Consider the following 19,439-nt stretch of genomic DNA (forward strand, 5'->3'; position numbering starts at 1 on the left):
ATAATAATAATAATAATAATAATAATAATAATAATAATAATAATAACCATGGATAAGAACACGGAAAAGACAGAAATTAATACATTTGAAGTTTATCTTCCAGCAACTGTAACATTCGAGAAAGGAGACTTCAGTTTCTGTTCAAACCGATTGTTAAGGCCTGTGTCTCACAAAATAGTACATGTGAAACAACAGTGTACCTAATAATACTGCAGAATAAGCCGTTGGTGTGGATAAAAAGAGAGAAGATAGAAGCGAAGTTCCCACTAGCCACACCAGATGTCACTATCGATCATGCTTCGTCCTGCGCAGGTCCGGCGTATCAAGAATTTTAATGCTTCTATCAGTACCTCAAAGCGAATTTCCAGGACAGAGCGTCTTCGTCCTGCGTCCCTCCCAATTCATCAATTACTATAATTCAATATTTTGGATTTACGTAAAGTTCCTACCGTAAATGCAGGCAGTTGCTTCAAAAGATTGGTGGCCACCTGCCAGACTACATGGTATTATAACCTTTCTTGAGAAGTCGCCAGTTGCGCAGCTACTCATGAATTTCCCAGCATTTTATGGAACCCGAAAGTTCATTACGACATTCACAAGAGCCCTTCACCAGTCACTATCCTCAGCCAGATTAATCCAGTACATACAACCCCATTCTATTTCTTTAAGAACCATTTTAATATTGTGACGTGTTGCGCTATGCAGGACACCCTCCCCCCTCCACTTATGCCTAGGTCTTCCTATTGGTCTCTTTCCTTCTGGCTTTCCAACCAATATCCTATACAGCTACTGCTCTCCGCATTCCAGCCATTCAACTGCTCTGAAGATGAAGGCGCTACGTTCCTCCGAAACGTCGGCCAACACGAAGAATACACGGTGCCTAAACCCAGAAGACGACTCTCTTCATTGTCATCGCCGTGAAAACCTCAAAACTTACATAAATATCCTATATACATTCCTATTCTCCTCCACTCGTGCTACATGCCCTGCCAATCTCATCTTCCTTGACTTGATCATTGTAATAATATTTGGAGAAGAGTACAAGTTATGAAGCTCCTCATTATGCAGTTTTCTCAACTTCCTGTCACTTCATCTCTCTTCAGTCCTGATATCTTCCTCAGCACCCTGTTCTCAAGCACCCCCAGTCTGTGTCCTTCCATTATTGTCAGAGACAAAGTTTCACATCCATACAGAACCACAGGCAAAATTATAGTTTTGTTATAACCTACGAGATCATAATAAGTATTTTTAACATAGAGAAACTTAAAATCTTATCTGTAAGCAATAGGCTGCCTCCGAAACCTCTGGGACTATCCACCTCACCATTCAGTGACATAAACCAGAAGAATGAGTGTGGAAACCTCAAGTCTATTCTGTACATGTCCGTGTGTGTACTTACATCATTCCATCTCTTCGTCTGATTGTCCAGACACAAAGCATTTTAGCACATGAGTGTCGTATGGTTCTTCAGTCGTGTTTTATGGTCGCTTTTGAAATCGTTCTAAAATGCCGGCCCAGCTGAGTGAGCTGCTCTTCTTTGTGGCCAATTCAACTGAACACAACGTTCTGAACTACACGTTAATATTTCGTGACCTTATTTTGAAAATGGCTGAATACAACTAATCTGCTTTCTTTTATCAAGAAGATATGGGCATACCTGTTCGTTAGCCTGCCTGGCCTCAATTTTCCTACAAAAATTACAACTCAGATAACTTTCGTGTGGGCATATTTCCTTCGGATGTTTCATTCGGATTCTCAACTGAATAACACCATTGTTACGTATTGTGAGGGTACTGCGTTCGAGTCTCGTCACTCCTTCCTGACTGAGATCTTTATGTCTTCCCCAGTATCTCCATGAAAATGCCGAACAGTGCAGTTGCGTCAAGAATAAATATTTTCTGAATTGCGTGAGAGAAAGAGGGAGGTATAGTAGAAGAGAGATGAAAGCGAAAAATCATCTGATAAAAATATTTTGTTTTCGGACGTTACCCAGCGTCTTGTCAGAGAAGAGTTGGCGCTATAGTTCAGTTGATAAGAGTTCCGCACGGGCGGCTATGACAAGAGGACCTGAGCACAGGAAAGCTAAAGAGTACCCACTGCTAGAAGCCGTTGCCAGGGAGCGGCTGGTGAAGGCACAGATGTCTGAATAAGACCTAGCGTGTAGTGATTTGTGAATTGCAGGTATCAGCGATGGCGCTGTAATTGCTTTTAGTATGGAGCCATGTGCATGTCACTAAATCTATTCACAAATCCCTACTCCGCCCTTACCAGTTCTCCTAAATTGTGAATGTGAACATGGGATTCCCTTATTTCGGCCGTGAATTCTGAGGGCCGTGTCATATCCCGGGCTGTTGGGTACCGGCTTCTTATCGGAGGGTCTCGAGTTCCTTCCCGGGTGACTTCATACGAAATTCAAAGCAGATAAATTGCAACTAGAAGAGTGTTTTCTGAAACTTTCTTCGGGTTTTCCCCGTTAATCATCATTCCACCATTACTCCATACACACGTATCACTGTCTCTGAGGTTTGATAGCCCTGATGAAGTAGCACGTTGTCACAGCCTCGGGGTGTAAGTTTGCGACTTGACCTCTGACCCGACACTTGACTGGCTATAAAGCGACGAGTCTGAGATTCTGGCGTCATATTTATAAAATACGGAATAATAATAATAAGCGCTTTAAATGCCTAAAATTTACCTAAGCTATAAGTACACAAAATGGGATCAATGCATACTCGTAGAAAAATATTATTTATTTCAAAGCTTAACTGAATGAAATTAAGCGCTGAAGAATGCCGTCTTCTGGCATATGGCGCCGTGTAGATATTTTGTTAACCGAAATTTCGAAGGAACGTATCGCTTCCATCTTCAGGGTGTAAGAAATCTACAAACGATGAACAAACTGTTATAATTCAATGAAGTTATTAAAGAATATATATGACACATTAAATAAGCTGCCAGATTAGATAGAATGAGGAATACGACAAGTTGTATAACACTGTATAACATTGTGACATGTAGAGCCGTTGCTGGGCAATGACAGCGAGATAATAAAATGTAAAACAGTCGTGCGGTCCGCTTCGAGATGTTTAATTAAGCAGGGCAGTTAGTTGAGAATCGACAGTTGAAACAATGAATTAGTTCTGAGATAGTCACCACCTGGTGACCACGGACGCAGGGAACATTGTTGGGATCCGTCACCAGACAACGACTGGTGAAGACATAGCACACAAAAAAGACTTTATGTGTACTGTAGCTACAGTGATCTTTAGAGTGTGTAACTCAGTGAGACTATCGTAGTTATTTATAACGTTCTGTAAGTGTTCAATAAATCCGGCCATCAATCCAAACCCCGTCTATAGTCACACACACAATACACTGTATAATATTATCAGACAAATATATTCGTTCAGAGCTTATGCGTGTTGGCAGGGATGGAGTGAAGTACAGGTGAACAAAACGGCCGCTTTGCGGAGCACCTTCAAACACCTTTAATTCATTTTGCACTTTGTTAAATGAAATCAAATTTCTCGTTTGTCCGTATCATGTCATGAAACAACGTAAATAAAAGCGTTTTAAGAACTATGACACCAATGATTGTTGTCACAGCGTCTGGGAATTTCGTGTTACTGTGACGAATTTTTACAGGGAAGAGGCGGCATATCTCGTCACGTGGGTGGCATTTGCGCTTGCGCCGGTCCTGTGTGTACGTACTGAAGAAACGTGTGGTGTAACTGTTAATTAAGGATCCAAACAAAAGAGTATGTGTCGTGATGTAGCACCTGCTAAATCCATGTTGCAAGACTCAAACTTGAAGCACCTAGCGAATGGCTGGGTTACAGTGCCTTCAGATCATGATTTTTGGGATTTGAGGTAGTGTAGATAGGTTCTACCCTTCCGGGGGAATTTAATGCATTTTTTTTCGCGGTAGTTCTAAGTAAATATTTAAGAAAGTACACAGAAACACTTCCCAGGGGACTACGATGTTATTATTAATTTCTGTGAAAACGTAGAATTCGCTTAGAAAATACTTCTGGCCTATATTAAACCTCTGAAGCGTAAGACTCGACTAAATTTAACTCTTTAAGCCCTACCTCACAGGAAACACCGCGTCTCCTGTCTTGCTTACTGCAGTTCAGGTAAATAATATGTACATTGTGAGAAGCAAACGAGAAGCGCGAATTAACTCTGTGGATACATTTCAGAGTTCTTCTAATGTTCAAGCATATCCTCTTTATGCTAACCTCTGCGACTTCTGGGATTAAGAAATATATGCACTTACTCTTGTAAAGCTAAAATCGTGAAGTTGTCCCTCTGCTTAACTACTTGAGCACCACACCATGAAGACGTAAAGGGAAGTGGAGTACATTCTTGACCTCGGCACTGGATGGAGGTGAGTGGTTAGATTTACGCCCCGGCCGCTTGACCCCCACGGAAAGAACCTCTGGTGCCCACGGAGTAGCAGGCTGGATGGGGCCAAGAGCCGGTCTGGACGTTCTTCTGCCGGGAACCGGAGCCCAGCAGCCCAGTCCATAGTCCGTCGCTATACTTACTGATGGAGCTGAGGCCTTCTTGAGGAGAAGCCAATTCTGCAGCTACTCAAGAATTTCCCAGCATTTCATGGAACTCGAATGTTCATTACCGTGTTCACAAGAGCCCTCCACTGGTTCCTATCCTGAGCCAGATCAATCTAATCTATTCCATCCCATCCTATTTCTCTAAAATCCATTTTAATATTGTCCACACACCTACTCCTTGGTCTTCCCAGTGGTCTCTTTCCTTCTGGCTTTCCCATTAATATCCTATACGCAATCCTCGTCTTCCCCATTCATGCAACATTCTCTGCCCACCTCATCCTCCTTGATTTAATCATTCTAATTATACTTGGAGAAGTGTACAAGTTATGGAAGCCCGTCTCTATACCGACTGAGCTATCCAGGCTCTTTATTTAACCTTGTGAGGGTACGTACTTCTGAGTTCTTCAGACTCTGATATTACCACGTCATGTCACTTAGAGCGTTCCATTTTGGCTATGTGCATTGCTCTCTACCATGAATCGAATTGTTCTGTTGCAAAAACTTAGTCTTCCGCCCCCCCTTCTCTCCCCCTTGAAGGAAAGAGGAAAGTAACTGAAACTGAATGCATGTAATTGCAAATAAGGCATTAATGTGCATGTTTCTAAATGCAGAAGAACGTAAAATCATTCGGCGTGCATAACGTTATTATTTTTATGAGTGTATTCATTCTGCACAGGAGAAGAGGCTAAAGCCTCTTGAACTCGGTGATTACTGCAGGAACACAGGTTCCCTCTATCTGTAAACAGCGATTATTCCCCTCATCTACATCACATGAACTCTGCTTTTGATTGGTACTCAGTGCAGTTTCTTGCTTCAGAATCCTAACGGCTGGGCCAACTTCGCCAGAGAAAGCAATGTCAAAGGGGAGCGCAGAAGAAGATAGAAAAGGCATATAGGGCCCATTAGGGAAATGTTAGGGAACTAATACGAGATTTATAATCAGAAATCCAAATTCTAACTCGAATGCCACCACAAAATCAAATTGTGCTCCTGTAAACAAGAGCCGGAATAGCTCAGTTGTTGCAGTGACTGGCTGCGGGCTACACAACGGACGGGTCAGAATTCGTGTCCCGGTAGGGTCAACAATTTTATCTTCTCCGCGTCATTCAGACCGGCTCTGGGGTCCCACGCATCCTCCTATCCAATGTGTACTGGGAGAGGGGGGCTTTTGCCAGGGGGTAAAGCAACCTGGGTGTGAAGCTGACCACTCAACTCCGCCTAACGCCGAGGTAAAGAAAATGTGGATTTGTACATCCACTCCCCCATACCCCTTCATGGCGAAGTGCTAATTATTGAAGCACAGGGACAACTTTACATTTTAATCTTATAAATAGCAAAAATGTAATATATCCTGTTTATTAAGTAAAAAGTAAAGCTGCCAATGTAACAGGCCGTGGAGGCCCATAGGGTTGTGAGACGTTGAGGTTTCCACATTTTCTAGACAGTCGACTCACAGATGGCGGTGAGGTTGTCAGTCTTACGAGCCGGCCACCCTTTACCCCCAGGAAGATTCCTGGTACTCATTTCTGTTAGAGGTTGAGTCGACCCCAGAGCCACAGTGCGGCTGGAAGGGTTAGGTAAATTGAAAAATAATCCAGTGACCTCATTGGGTCTTGAACCGGCGACATTCCGCCTTGTAGCATAGTGCCTCAACCAACTACGTGTTTATTATATTAAAATAATTTGAATTATGCTTTATATGAGTAATTCTGTTTACCGTTGTAACGAAAGAACATACTGCCCCCACCCCCATCTTAAATTCGGAAGACTAAGCTAAACAAGAAACCAGCATAAGATGGCGGAAAGGTCAGCTTTTACTTCAACCCTGAAGATAGAGGCTACGTATCCTTCCGAAATGTCAGTTGACTTCCAAAGGACTTCATGACGTCATAACGCATGATATGGAACCCTTCAAAGGCTCGTTAGCTTGCTAACGACGTTGAAATCTTAGACTCGCTCTAATTTTCTGATCACAAACATTCCCATACATCTCTCAGCCTGTATTAATATTGGTATATTGTAGCGTGTAGAACCGTTGCTATGTAACGACCGCGAGATAGGCCGATATAACAGGGCCGTTTCTGGGCAACGGCTCGGTGAACATGTTCCCGCAACGTCAGACTCGAACGCAACAACAGAAAAGCTGTATTTTCTATGTGGTCCGTGTCGAGATGTTACAAGCAAGAGAGCCTGCGAAGAGAAGACTTGAGCCGGAGGCAGAGGATTAGCCATTGTTGAAACCGTTAACTGGAAACGTCAAGTTACAAACTGAGAAAACTAGACTGTGTACTCTAGTGAAATACAAATTATAGTAATTGCGATAGTGTCGTAGTTAGTTGTAGTTACAATTTGTAAGTGGTCAATACATCCATTCACCAATACAAGCCCCGTGTATAGCCACACTCAGACACGTGACAATATCATCCATGGCTTTTATGAGCATGGCAACATATTTACTCTATTTATATATTTATTTGTTTATTTTGTTAATCCATAAACATAACCGAAATTACCTTAATGACGGACATTTAATTAAACCTTCTGTCCAATAGAATTGTTGTAATGCTGTCTTCTATTGTATGGTTTGGTTCCTCGGGTGGTCCATTCCAACAGGCCTCCCACACTAAGCTCTCTGCGCAAGCGCGTTGAAATGCGGGCACTACAGTACCACATTTCTTTAAATATCATAATAATAAGTCTGAATTCGACCTGAAAATCTCCTGATTAATGCAAATCTTGTGACTAACAATCCTTACATGGCAAAATATTATTTTTCGGTAATGTTTCTTTTAAATATACGCGATTTTTTGTCCTGATATATAATTTTAATATTGTAAATTCAACTACATTTAACAATTCCAATTACACATTTTGGGGGTACAGAGTAGGATACTGTGTGCTTCCATAGCTCAGGGATTTAGGCACCGGCGACTCACCGCAGAGCACAGGGTTTCATTTCCGGTAACTTCATGTTCCGTGATGGAGGACAACAGATCTTTCTCGGCTATCTGCTTGTTACCGCTGTTAATCACCATTTCTCCATACCTACACATAAACCACCCTCTGAAGTGTGCGATAGCCCTGACAGGCAGCACATTATCATACCATATGCTTTTAAGTTTCAGACTTTATATCTGACCCGACACGTCGTTGGCTTAAAAGTGAAGAAATTTAAAAGGACAATAAAACTAATAAATTTATTGTATCAACAATTTAATCACAAACTTCGTTTTAAATATTTTCATTGCAGGAAATCATAAGAGTTCATCTGATTTTATGTACTTTGAGAATTGCTAGTTCTTTGAAATAAGTTCGCTTAAATGTCAATATTAGAAACATCTATAAACTTGGAAGACATGCTGAATTTGAATTGCACGACTTACACGATAGTTCTGAATTCTAATTCTTCAAGAAAATCTTCATTTTAACTTAATATTTTAAAAGAAACTCTTGAAACTCGTTAAGATAAGAGATTACAGGTACCTGTTTCATGGAGCCTATTTATACAATCTCCATACAGTATTCACTTTCTCCTGTCCATTAATTGAACGCAAAGTCTGGTAATTAGTTTCCATACTCTATAATGCCATCTGTTTTATTCACTAGTTTTTAAAAATAAATTTCATATATAATTAAATAATAAATCTAAAATTCTTAATAACTTCTGCAATAAATTCCGCAGTATATATTTTATGAAACAACGTCGTTAAATAAATAATATAACAATAAATATATACTTGTTATGTTCGTGGAAAGGTTATATAGAAATGGGAAACATATTTTGAGGCAGTTTATGAAATATAATTTAAGAAACCGGTTCCAAATACCCAAAAAACTTGTAACACAAACCAAAAATAACTTCCTGCTTACATTTCCTGATAAAAACTGAGAGAGAGTGATATTCTGAAAGTCGCATTTCTTTTTCATGCGGATATTTGAAAATACCCCAGAAATATCAGCATGACAGCATAATTCATGTTACATATATCTAACATGGGGCACGCGGTAGCGTAGTCGGTTGAGGCACTATGCTGCAAGTCGGCAGGTAGCGGTTTCGATTCCCGATGAAGTCATTGGATTTTTTTTCAATTTACCTAATCCTTCTAACCGCACTATGGCTCTGGGGTCGACTCAGCCTCTAATATCAATGAGCACCAGGAATTCTCAAAGGCGGCCGACCGGCGTGTAAGGCTGACAAATTCACCGCCATCTGTGAGGCGATTTTCTAGAAAATGTGGGAGCCTCGACGTCACATAACCCTATGGGCCTCCACGGGCTGTTACAGGGATAGCTTTTACTCATATATAATTTGTACTCCCTCACAGTAAATTAGTGCATTCTTAGGTATATCTAAATATTTTTTCTCGTAATTAGAATTGATTAATGTCGACCAAGGTATTGTAACTTAAAAAAAAATAGAAACATATCGTATTTCTTTCGTCTTCAAACAAGCAGAAGTACCCGTTGTTCTCCAGGTCTATGGTTACTAACGCTGGCAATATGCAGCGGCTCAAATTTCAAAGACGGGCCAATACTCAAATCAAGGAAATTTGAAACGTTATTTTAAAAATAAAAATTTATATTTAGGAATCGATTCGCCTTTAAAAACTGTACTGCATTATTTTCACATCTCGCTAACAGCCGTGATTGCCGTACATGTTGGCAAAATTGCAGAGAAATTTCCTCAACGTATCTGGGTGTTCTCCAATAGGTCCGCGGAACGGCACCCAAATTTTTCTCGTGTAACCCTTACTCTGGATGGTCCTAATTTTTTCACTGGCTCTACAGCCCCCTTGGGTCCTGCTCTCTGATTTTTTCAGTTTCATGATCATTGTACAGACGGTAGGACTCCTTGGACGAGTGATCAGCTCGTCGCAAGGCGGCTACTTAAACACAGGTCAACACAAACACAATAAACATATACGCATACCAAATATCTATGCCTTGTGTCGGATTCGAACCCACAACCCCGACTTCCGAGCGATCGAAGACAGTTCATGTCTTACACTTCTCGGCTACCGTGACCGGCGGAGGCCCCCAAATTACTTTTCCAAATTATACCAGTAAATTAATTGAAAATCAAAAGCTCGTGTTTTTTTCTACATATTTCACAAAACTTACTGCCTAACGTGAATTAAATAATTCGTTCACGAACACCCAGTTTAGTGAGCACTGCTCAGAAACTGCAGGCCCCTGGCTTAGTATATCTCCCAATCTTCTCTCTCTGTAATAGTTATTGAATTATTATTTCCCTGAACATGCTACTGAGCACTGCTCGGGTCCTGAATAACATTCATGCGTGACACGGACGTATAAGGACATTGGTTTGGTATGTCCCGCCGTGTTTCCTTGTCTTTCGAAAGTTGAATAATTTATGCTACTTTGGTTATTTTAAGTTATAGATTAACCTTCACATAAGCTTATATTTAGAAACGGAATAATAGGCGAAAAACAGAGAGTTTTTCTAAGTAAGTTTCTTGGCCGCGCCATAGCTCAGGCGGTTAGTCAGTGGCTTCCCACCGCGGCGGCCAGGTTTCGATCCCTGGTCTAGTCAAGTGGGATTTGTGGTGGACAAAGTGGCGCTAGGGCAGGTTTTCTCCGAGTACTTCGGTTTCCCTTGCCAATCTTCATTCCATCAATTGCTCCACAATCACCCTCACCTATTATCTGGGGCTGGTACAATAGGCCAGAAGTGGCCGCAGTACAAGTACAAGGGATTTAGTCCCACCCCACTAGCATTAAAAAAAGGTAAGTTTCTTGCAACAGTTATTCTCACAAATTTACAGAACAGCACCGGTGTTTTAGAAGCAAACAGTTCTACCGATTCATCATTCGGGCTACGCGAAATCTTGATTTTAATGATTCTCTCTATCATGTAAAACTAGAAGCAATTAAAATAACAACTGTCCTTAAAAATATATTTCACAATGGAAATAATTAAGGAGGGAGAAGTAACTAATAACAGTGATGAACAAGCATTCACAAATTTATTTTAAAATGAGTTGTAAGGAAAGTTTCGCACTTACACGAATGACTATTAACCGTACATGCGCGCGAACACATGTCGACAGCAAAACGCGACGCTTGAAAGCGAGGAGACATCAACGTCAGGCTAAGACAGGAACTCCGTGGAGCCTAAGTAAGCGCACCTCACATGACATTCCCTCGCGAAAATAAAGAACACGTTAATTAGGATCATAATTTCAACAAATGTGAGAGAGAATTACGCACTTATGTTCAGTACTGTACCGATACACATAATTTGTGTTCCAGTCCGAAAACGCTGTTGACATATGCGGAAAGTACTCGGATATCCGTCTGCACATAAAGTTTTCTCACATAGTAAATGTCGTAGGGTGTCTGGATCGAATCTTGATCAGTATACCGACGGTATTTACTGAGCTATTTCGTGGTTTTCTCAAGTCCCTTCACGAAAATCCATATTTCTACTTTCAAATCACTAATCACTGCAAAATTCGACGTAGTTAGAACTACTAACAGCTTAGTTAGATAAACCATACACAAATAAGACAAAGATTATTTAATTTATGCAATGAATATCAAATTCTGAAAGATATTTTCCTAGCAGAACGACGCTAGGACATGAGACTTACGACGTCTGTAGATGCCGAAGCGGTCGCCGCCGCGGGCCCCCACCACCTTGCGCCAGCAACAGTAGCCGTCGTTTTTCCTGCACCAGTTGCCGCTGAATGAGCGTCGGCGTCCATCTGACTCCTAACACTGACGTCTCCGGCATCCCTGTCACTCACATTTTAGCACTGTAACACTATGTCGAGTCAAATTTCTCTTTCGCTTTATTTGGTTTCCTATAATTCAGATATTTACGTAATATTTAGTGTGTGTAACGATGTAATGATTCCTTCACACGCAACGCACAATCAGTGACATTTAGAAACAGTTTTCACACATCTGTAGAATTTCCTTGTCGTTACTTATTGCTGCGATGTATCAAGGATTTCATCCACAAGGATTCCTTCAATGTTTCTCTCTGCTCCTTTACACTACCAACAATTATTTGTAAATTATTCAAACGTGTTATACATTTCGTTACATTAAACTCCTTCATTGGCTCCTTTCAGAAATAAAATCAACTTTCATGCAATTAACTTTTAAGCTGAGTTATCTAATTCACTGTTATCTTCAGCACCAATCAGACTAGAATATTATTTTTATATATATAAATGAAGGATAACTTCATACTTGTTAACACTTACGTATTTTAAATAAAATTTCTGAACTTCTCTTCAAATTCTTACATTAAAAATAATCTTCTCTTGTCTAAAAATACATTTATTTGACCGTCTGCACTGCAACAAGTCTCTTCCTGCATAGCACAAGAAACAATTGACACACGATATGCGCCTATCGATGCATACGCTAGATGCTATGAAGTCGGCCACTGGCTTGAAGAGCCCCCTTTCACCTGGCCACTGGTGCGATGCTGTTGTGTGGATTTGTTCCTCCTCCTCATAGCAAGGCAGACTCCCTCCACCTCTCTCTACCACTTACCATCAACATGGTCCAGGCAGGTATAACCTCTAACTTCCACCATATTCCGCCAGAGAGAGACACGCGTCGGAACATCTTCACAGCATCCGCTTCGTGGAGTGGCCAGTGACATCACTCCTTCTCCGATGTACAAATAAGAACCGAGTTCTTCGAAATCATCCTTCCAAATACTTTTCAAAAGCGTGTGAAAATTACGACACCAGGGATATCCAAAGTGGTGTACTCCGTAAATAAATATACAAAAATTTAACTACTTAATTAAAAATTATTCATTGTGTGGCTTTATTAGATCATGTAGTCCGATAGGGGGTATGTTACCCTGAAACGTTGGTATTCACCCATCAGAATATACGGTGTCATAACCCAGAAGACTACGATATGGATCTTCAACACCATGTCGAATTCAAATTTTATTTACGACTCCGAAAGCAAAATCGAAAGCGTGATTATATTTTCCATATATTTCGGACCCTAGGCCATCTTCAGAAGAGTCCAAACAATTATTGAAGAAGAGTTTAAAATTGTATTATTAATATCACATAAATTTTTAAAACTTAGTCCCGAATACATACAGTTAAACACGTTCATAATTCAAAAGGGCGGTGCAGGGAGGAATATTAGATGCTGAATTTCTTATATTTCCTTTACTTTCACATCCCCTGTACTACTGGAAGATCTATATTGCATTCAGAATTAATTATTTGTTTATATACTTATTTATTTAGTGGCTGATCTCTCGACGTTGCGTGGGAGCAATGCGCGCGCATAGTTAGGAAATGCAATGCATTCAACAGTCACAATGCTGGCCTTGATGGTTTTGATACAGAGTAACAGAACTGCAATATATTTTATTGTTAGTGGGGTGGGACTAGGTCCCTTGTACTGCGGCCACTTATGGCCTATTTTACCAGTCCCAGATGATAGGTGAGGGTGAGTTTGGAGCAATTGGTGAAATGAAGATTAGCAGGGGAAACCGAAGTACTCGGAGAAAACCTGCCCCAGCGCCACTTTGTCCACCACAAATCCCACTTGACCAGACTCGGGCTCGAACCCGGGCCGCCGCGGTGGGAAGCCAGTGGCTAACCGCTTGAGCTATGGAGCGGCTGCAGAACTGCAATACAGTCCATTACAATATAAATCTTATAATCTTCGCGATTTAAAAACAAATACTTTTATTTTTTAAAAATATAAAATAAAATTCTACAAAATCTAAGACGGATATATAGAATTAGCGATGTTTCTCTTTGCCCTTCTAAGCTATATCGAACGCAATGAAAAAGAAACTCAGTACTCAAGAACGAACCGTTCTCAAGCTATTGGCATAAAATTGGATTCCGGGAATTAAGAAAATGTTGGAATTTTTTTCCCAAGTGCCTTAAATCTTCATAGAGCAATGTACTACAGCGGAAATTTGGTTGAAATAGGTGCAACTCTGTGTAAATATTGCAAAGAACACACACATGTACATATAAGAGACAGCAGACAACCGCGCTGCCAATAGCTAATTCTATACAGCGTCGGATGACAGGATGAGATGAATAAACAACTGGGAAGGATGTGGAAGGAAACAGTCCTTCTTTAATCTTAAGCACTATCCCAGAATTGGAGTCGGGATAGCTCAGTCGACATAGTAACGGGCTATGGGCTGCACGACTGGAATTCGATTCGGATCCTTGTTGAGATAACCAATTTAACAAGGAACTTGGTTTATAGTTCTTATAGGATGTCTGATGGACCGCCTCTGTGGTCTAGTGGTCAGAGCTCCTGGTTACAGATCCGGAGATACAGGGTTCGATTCCCGGCGCTACCAGATTTCCTGAGAAGTAGTGGGTCTGGAAAGGGGTCCACTCAACCTTGTGAGGCTAGTCGAGGAGCTATTTCAAGGAAATAGCTGCTCCGGTCTAGAAAACCGAAATTAACGGCTGTGGGGATCCGTTGCACTGACCACGCGACACCCTCTATTCGCTAAAGTTGGCACTAAACTTCGCCGACAAATGACGTTCGCTTGGTCGGTGTAGTTAGCTTGCGAACTGGAAGCACGGAGTTTGTTTTGTAAAGGATGCCTGATGATGACCTATGCATAGGTCGAAACATGTAGCATAATTTTACGCATATAATAAAAAAGTGAGGTACAGATTAACATGCGCTTGTCTTCTCTTGAATGCGAACCTTTCTTCTTTCAGCCGAGTAATACCTGAGGATGTCTCTTGAGAAGGCAGTCGAAGGCGACTGAGTTAGTTGAGTTGCAAGAGTGAGGCTGTGCACTGAAGTTACAGTAGGATTTGTATAATTACTGTGTTGAAATCCGTTGCCAGGACACGACTAGTGAAGACTGAGAACTCTACTGGGTGTGTAACGGTGAACTATAAAGTGTGTAGAATAGCGACAGCGCTGTATTAATTGTAGTTACGAGTTGAGTGCACAAGTGCACTAAATCCAATCATCCAATCCATAGTCATTCACCCTGAAACGTGACAATGTATTATTGTGCCAATAAATTATGTCCACACTTGAGCACCCGCGACGTAGTTAGAGTGAGAGTCGTCATTCAGAAGTCGATATCTGCTAATGTATTTGCTCGCTGACAATCTTAATTTCAAATGTAAGGAATTTTAAACGAGTAAATGTAGGATTGTTGACATAGAAACATGTCATAGTTGTACAATCTGAGATAATCACAGTAGTAGTTTAAAGAGTCCTGTCTTCTGGGATATAATGCTAAGTACCTGGCTGAAAATCCTCCACCTTTCAGATGAAGATGTCACCTCTATCTTCATGGTTGAAGAGTAAGTCAAGCAAGAAATGTCCGTTGACTTTCAACGAACTGCTCGGCCAGATATCCCAGAAGATAGAACTCCTCTTCTTAGGATTGTTCTTTCGAAATTTCTGAATAATGCAAGTGAATAATGTGACCCCGTACTGTCTGGAAGATCCTACAGACCACAAGGTGTCACATCGTTAGAACCATAGTCTTCAGATCGCCAAATCTGTTATCGGGAACTTTCTGATGGGCACTGAGGAGTATTGTATGAGGCTGGGAGATGGCTGCAACTGACCCAGGATCGTATCCAGTGGTCGAGCCTTCGCAATCTGCTACCATTGCCTTAGCAGCTCGGTTCATCACTGAAGTACTTACACTGAAGCTTTCCAAGCAACTTGTTCCAACCACGAGTGCATCTTTATAGGGGTGGTCTCTGAATAGGGGGAAGATGGCTGGGAATTTGGGTCACAATCCAGGAGCATACAATTTATATTTTCACCACCATGAAAATGCCAAATCTTAAAGAGGTTATATCAGTTACTTAGTCATTCAGTCAGTCGGTCTTCTCTTTGCGCTTTATTCATCCTCGCTCCCAGAAGCCCCTAGCCTCGAATGATTTGATGAATAATAAATTAACAAGAAGTCCTGGGAAGAACTGAGAACATACTTTTCTTTATTCTACATGAGCCGCATGACTCTTGGAGCTGAGGCCTTCTTGAGGAACCGCTAATTCTGCAGCTACTCAAGAACTTCCCAGAATTTTATGGAACCCAAAGGATCGTAACCGTGTTCACAAAAGCCCTCCAGCGGTCCCTATCCTGAGCCAGATCAATCCAATCCATACCATCACATCCTATCTCTCTGAGATACATTTTAATATTGTCCACCCACCTACGCCTTGGTCTTCCCAGTGGTTTCTTTCTTTCTGGCTTTCCCGCCAATATCCTATTTGTCTTCTACCCCATTCGTGCTTCATGACATAAACCGCAAAGGAGAAAAAAAATTACAGGGATATACAAACACACAGGCAGCAAGGCGATCTCATAAGCATCTTGTTCATATTTTTCAAAAATAAAGAAAGTAAACTAAAAGTAATAAGTAAGGAAGGGGTATTTTCCTAATTTGAGGTACTAACCCGGAAGTTACCCCCAGGGACCAGTAAAACCAATAAAACCCTGAGTTTGTGTAACCTGTTTCCCCGTCGAGATTCGAACCGATAACCTGCTCAACATAAGTCGCACAACAGTTACAGCTTGAGCCAACTCAAATGACGACAGCTATACTAAGTATATAAACAAAATAAATAACAGTTTACAGAAACATTAGTTCGTATTGAAGAAATGGAAGAATTCGTATCCATAGGGGGAACAAAGCAAGGGACATTACGTACAGAGGTGCAGTAATGGCTGGTACAATAGCACAGAGATTAGAAGGGCCGATACGTGCTACAAGCCTGGTCACTTACGCTACAAAAGCGTGTTCCGGAATCCATTCTGCTTACACCTATTCCAATGACAGATAAATTTCCCCTGAGCTCTAAAAAGCTTCACGCCTTGTACACGTCTGGGAGTGGACATTTTAACCCTGGCACTAGATGGAAGCGAATCGTCAGCTTCGCGCTCTGATCACTTTAACCCCATGGAAAAAGTCCCCGCTGCCAATTTTATAACAAGCTGAGTATACCTCCTTCGCCGGGAATCGAACTGCCATTTCTATGTAGGACGCCCAGTCATAGTTTAGTAACTATACTGACTGAGCTATCCCGGTTACATTATATAATCAGATATAATTTAAATCTCCGAAATCTGCAGAAAAATGTAACTTGTTTGCAATTACAAGTCGGTAACCTCATATTATCTATCAATAGAATTGTATAGATTACACAGTGTGATCATAATATTCATGTAAATGAGAATATGCAGTAAACAAACACGAAGAGATGCGTGATAAGTGCCCGAGAACAAAGACAACTGGACCAGTAGCGCTGCATAACGAGAATAAAGCGAAATAAAACAGAAGCGTAAGAACGTAGCATGTGATAAAGTAACTCAGCGGATCACACTGTATCAACTATTTGTTGTTGTGCTTTGTTCGACTTTATTTACATCGAATATTATGTTACAAACTTCTGTCATTGAAAAATTGTTATATTACCAATCTGTTTTTTAAGATTTAGCCGTGAAATTTGATTACACTTTACATAAAGTATGGCTGAAAAAAGGTCGCTCCCATTCTAAGGCACCACAACATGAAGATGTGTTGAGAAATGCAGTTGAAGCTCCACGCATTCTTAAAATTGATATTATATTAAGCTGAATACTCAACTTCACACTCAGTTCTCAATCCTACGAAGTGGGGGGTCCGAGAAACGGTCTGGACACTGCGGTGAAGTAAACGAGTTCTGCTTCTCCCGGAAATCGAACCCGGATGGGCCAGCCTTTAACACGTTTCTTTACTGGAGGCTTCGGTGCCGCCAGAAGCCAACTGAAGCGAGAGCAAGTCACAAAATACGTAAAAATTAGGTTGTCCTTACCCTTAATGAATTACTCACTATACCATGAACACGTATGGGGAAGTGGAGGTACAGCTCCACCATTTTTGACATCTGCACTGGATGGAGATGAGTTGTCAGCTTCACCTCCGGGAAAGAACCCCCGATAACCATTGGATAGGAGGCTGGGTAGGCCAGAGGGTCAGCCTGGACGCTGTGCAATATGGAAAAATCTTGCACTTCCGGGAATCGAAGCCGGACTTTCTAGTCTGTAGCCCGTCGCTATACAGACTGAGCTACCGCGACTCCCACAGACTTATGTTTGGGACTATTTGTATTGATATAAGCACACCATTCAGAATAGAGGAATGATTTTTTTAAAAGTATTTCAACTTTTTATATGTATATTTGACATATTTCCTTCTTGTTGTCAATGTTTAATCTTTTTTCATGTAGGGGGTGCAAATTCTTGGATCACCCCACCCTGACTCTACCAATTCCCGTAGCTATTTCCCCTCATAACTGGGATGTTGTAAAGAATGAAATGAGAACCCAAATTGAAGTTTTGATGCAGACAATTCCTTCAACTCCAAATTCTATAAAAAATCCTGTGAGAACATTTCAGAAATGACATGTGAAGACGAAGAAAAATGACCTCATTATCGTGCATTCATTTCATTCGATTTGTGGAGGAGAGTCCTTTTATTCTGACCAGATTTCGAGGCTACGCGGTTCGTATTATTTGCTTATTAAACGACGCTGCCAATAGCTCCTGTTATACAGTCAGATTATACGTAGAATGATTAGTTAGCAATGATTTGGAGAAGATGTGGAAGGCAGCGGTCGTGGCCTGTTTTGAGTTATTATACTGGTATTTGCCTGGAGGAACTGATGGAAAACACGAAAACCATCAGTCAGGTTAGCCCGTCTCGGTACCGAGGCTGGAGGCAGTTCAAAGGCTGTGGAACACTGTTCTATTGTAACTAACACATAACGGGTGTTGGTGTAAACATTACCGTGCATTTGTTCATGCCTGAGAATATATATATATATATTTTTTTTTTCGGATTCGCGGAACCGACCCCTTTTAACAGGTGTTTGCATGCTGACTTACCGACGATTGCCTGTAAGGTTCCCACGATCTGCGTGCCCCCCGCTGAGGCCAGGCCAGAACGCACCAGCTCCCGTTTCATGAAACCAGGGGTCTCAAAACAGTGGTCCCTACTTCGAACCTGACTTCAGGTCTTATCTCAAACAAAACAGCGGCTTATTAATTAAAATGCTAAGCTAAACTTACAGGATTTGAACAATCTCACAGCGATGCCCAAGAAGTATGTGCCGCCGTGTAGTATGGTAGATATTTACAAAAATACAGTGACTCAATTTTCAAAGTCCTGGGGAATGTCGGTAAACATATAGCAGACGTCACACTATTTCTGCAAGCTAGAGATACCCAGTTCGTGACACCCCATTATGCAGTCATCTATGGACAGCTGCAATACTATACGTAGGTGCCTAATTTCTTCGAGATCGTTTTTTATTTTTCAGGATATTTTCCTTATTTTGAACAAAAAAAATAGAATGAGGCTTATGAGATCACCTTACTATCTGTTCGTCTGTGTATCCATCCTAATTTCTAGTTAGGAGGTTTATGAGATCACCTTGCTGTCTGGGTGTGTCTGTTTCTCCTCTGTTCTCATTTCCTGTGTCTGTTTCTCCTCTGTTCTCATTTCCTGTGGGGTTCATGTCATATCAAAAGGAAGTAGGCAATTACGAGGATTTCTTCTCAGAATTTCTTATCTCTGCGTCTACTTTTTTATTTTCTATTCATTTTCTCCCATTTAATAGTTTCGTTTCCTTTATATCTGCTTAATATCCTTCCTCCTCCTTTTCTGTCAATTTACTTCATATATCTTCTTTATGATTGTTCTTCTCTCTCATTTCTTCCTTTTCCGCATTCCTCTTTATCCGCCCTCTATAACAATGTAATTTTTATCTGCTACTACATCTGTTTTCCTTCTGTTCTTGTTCCTTAATCCTTTAAAGTCTAGTGGTCACTATATGTACCACCTGTTTTAACATA

General features: G+C 41.0%; 1 protein-coding gene across 4 annotated transcripts in view; it reads right to left on the reverse strand.

Moving 5' to 3' along the window:
- LOC111872407 (zygotic gap protein knirps) overlaps positions 1-19,439 on the reverse strand; it is a 39,903-nt gene that overhangs the window by 11,000 nt on the left and 9,464 nt on the right. Inside the window, exon 1 of one of the 4 annotated variants that reach the window (XM_023866269.2) lies at positions 11,189-12,115. The exons of 1 other annotated variant lie outside the window; for it this stretch is intronic. In XM_023866269.2, coding sequence (XP_023722037.1) covers positions 11,189-11,302 — 114 coding nt within the window. In that variant the 5' untranslated portion in view covers positions 11,303-12,115. Of the gene's footprint in view, positions 1-1,399; positions 1,499-7,510; positions 7,567-11,188; positions 12,116-19,439 lie in introns of those variants that run through there. 2 more of the 4 variants (XM_023866273.2, XM_023866271.2) reach the window with 2 other exon arrangements.

The sequence above is a fragment of the Cryptotermes secundus genome, unplaced genomic scaffold (genome assembly GCF_002891405.2).
Source record: "Cryptotermes secundus unplaced genomic scaffold, Csec_1.0 scaffold247, whole genome shotgun sequence".
Taxonomy (NCBI): domain Eukaryota; kingdom Metazoa; phylum Arthropoda; class Insecta; order Blattodea; family Kalotermitidae; genus Cryptotermes; species Cryptotermes secundus.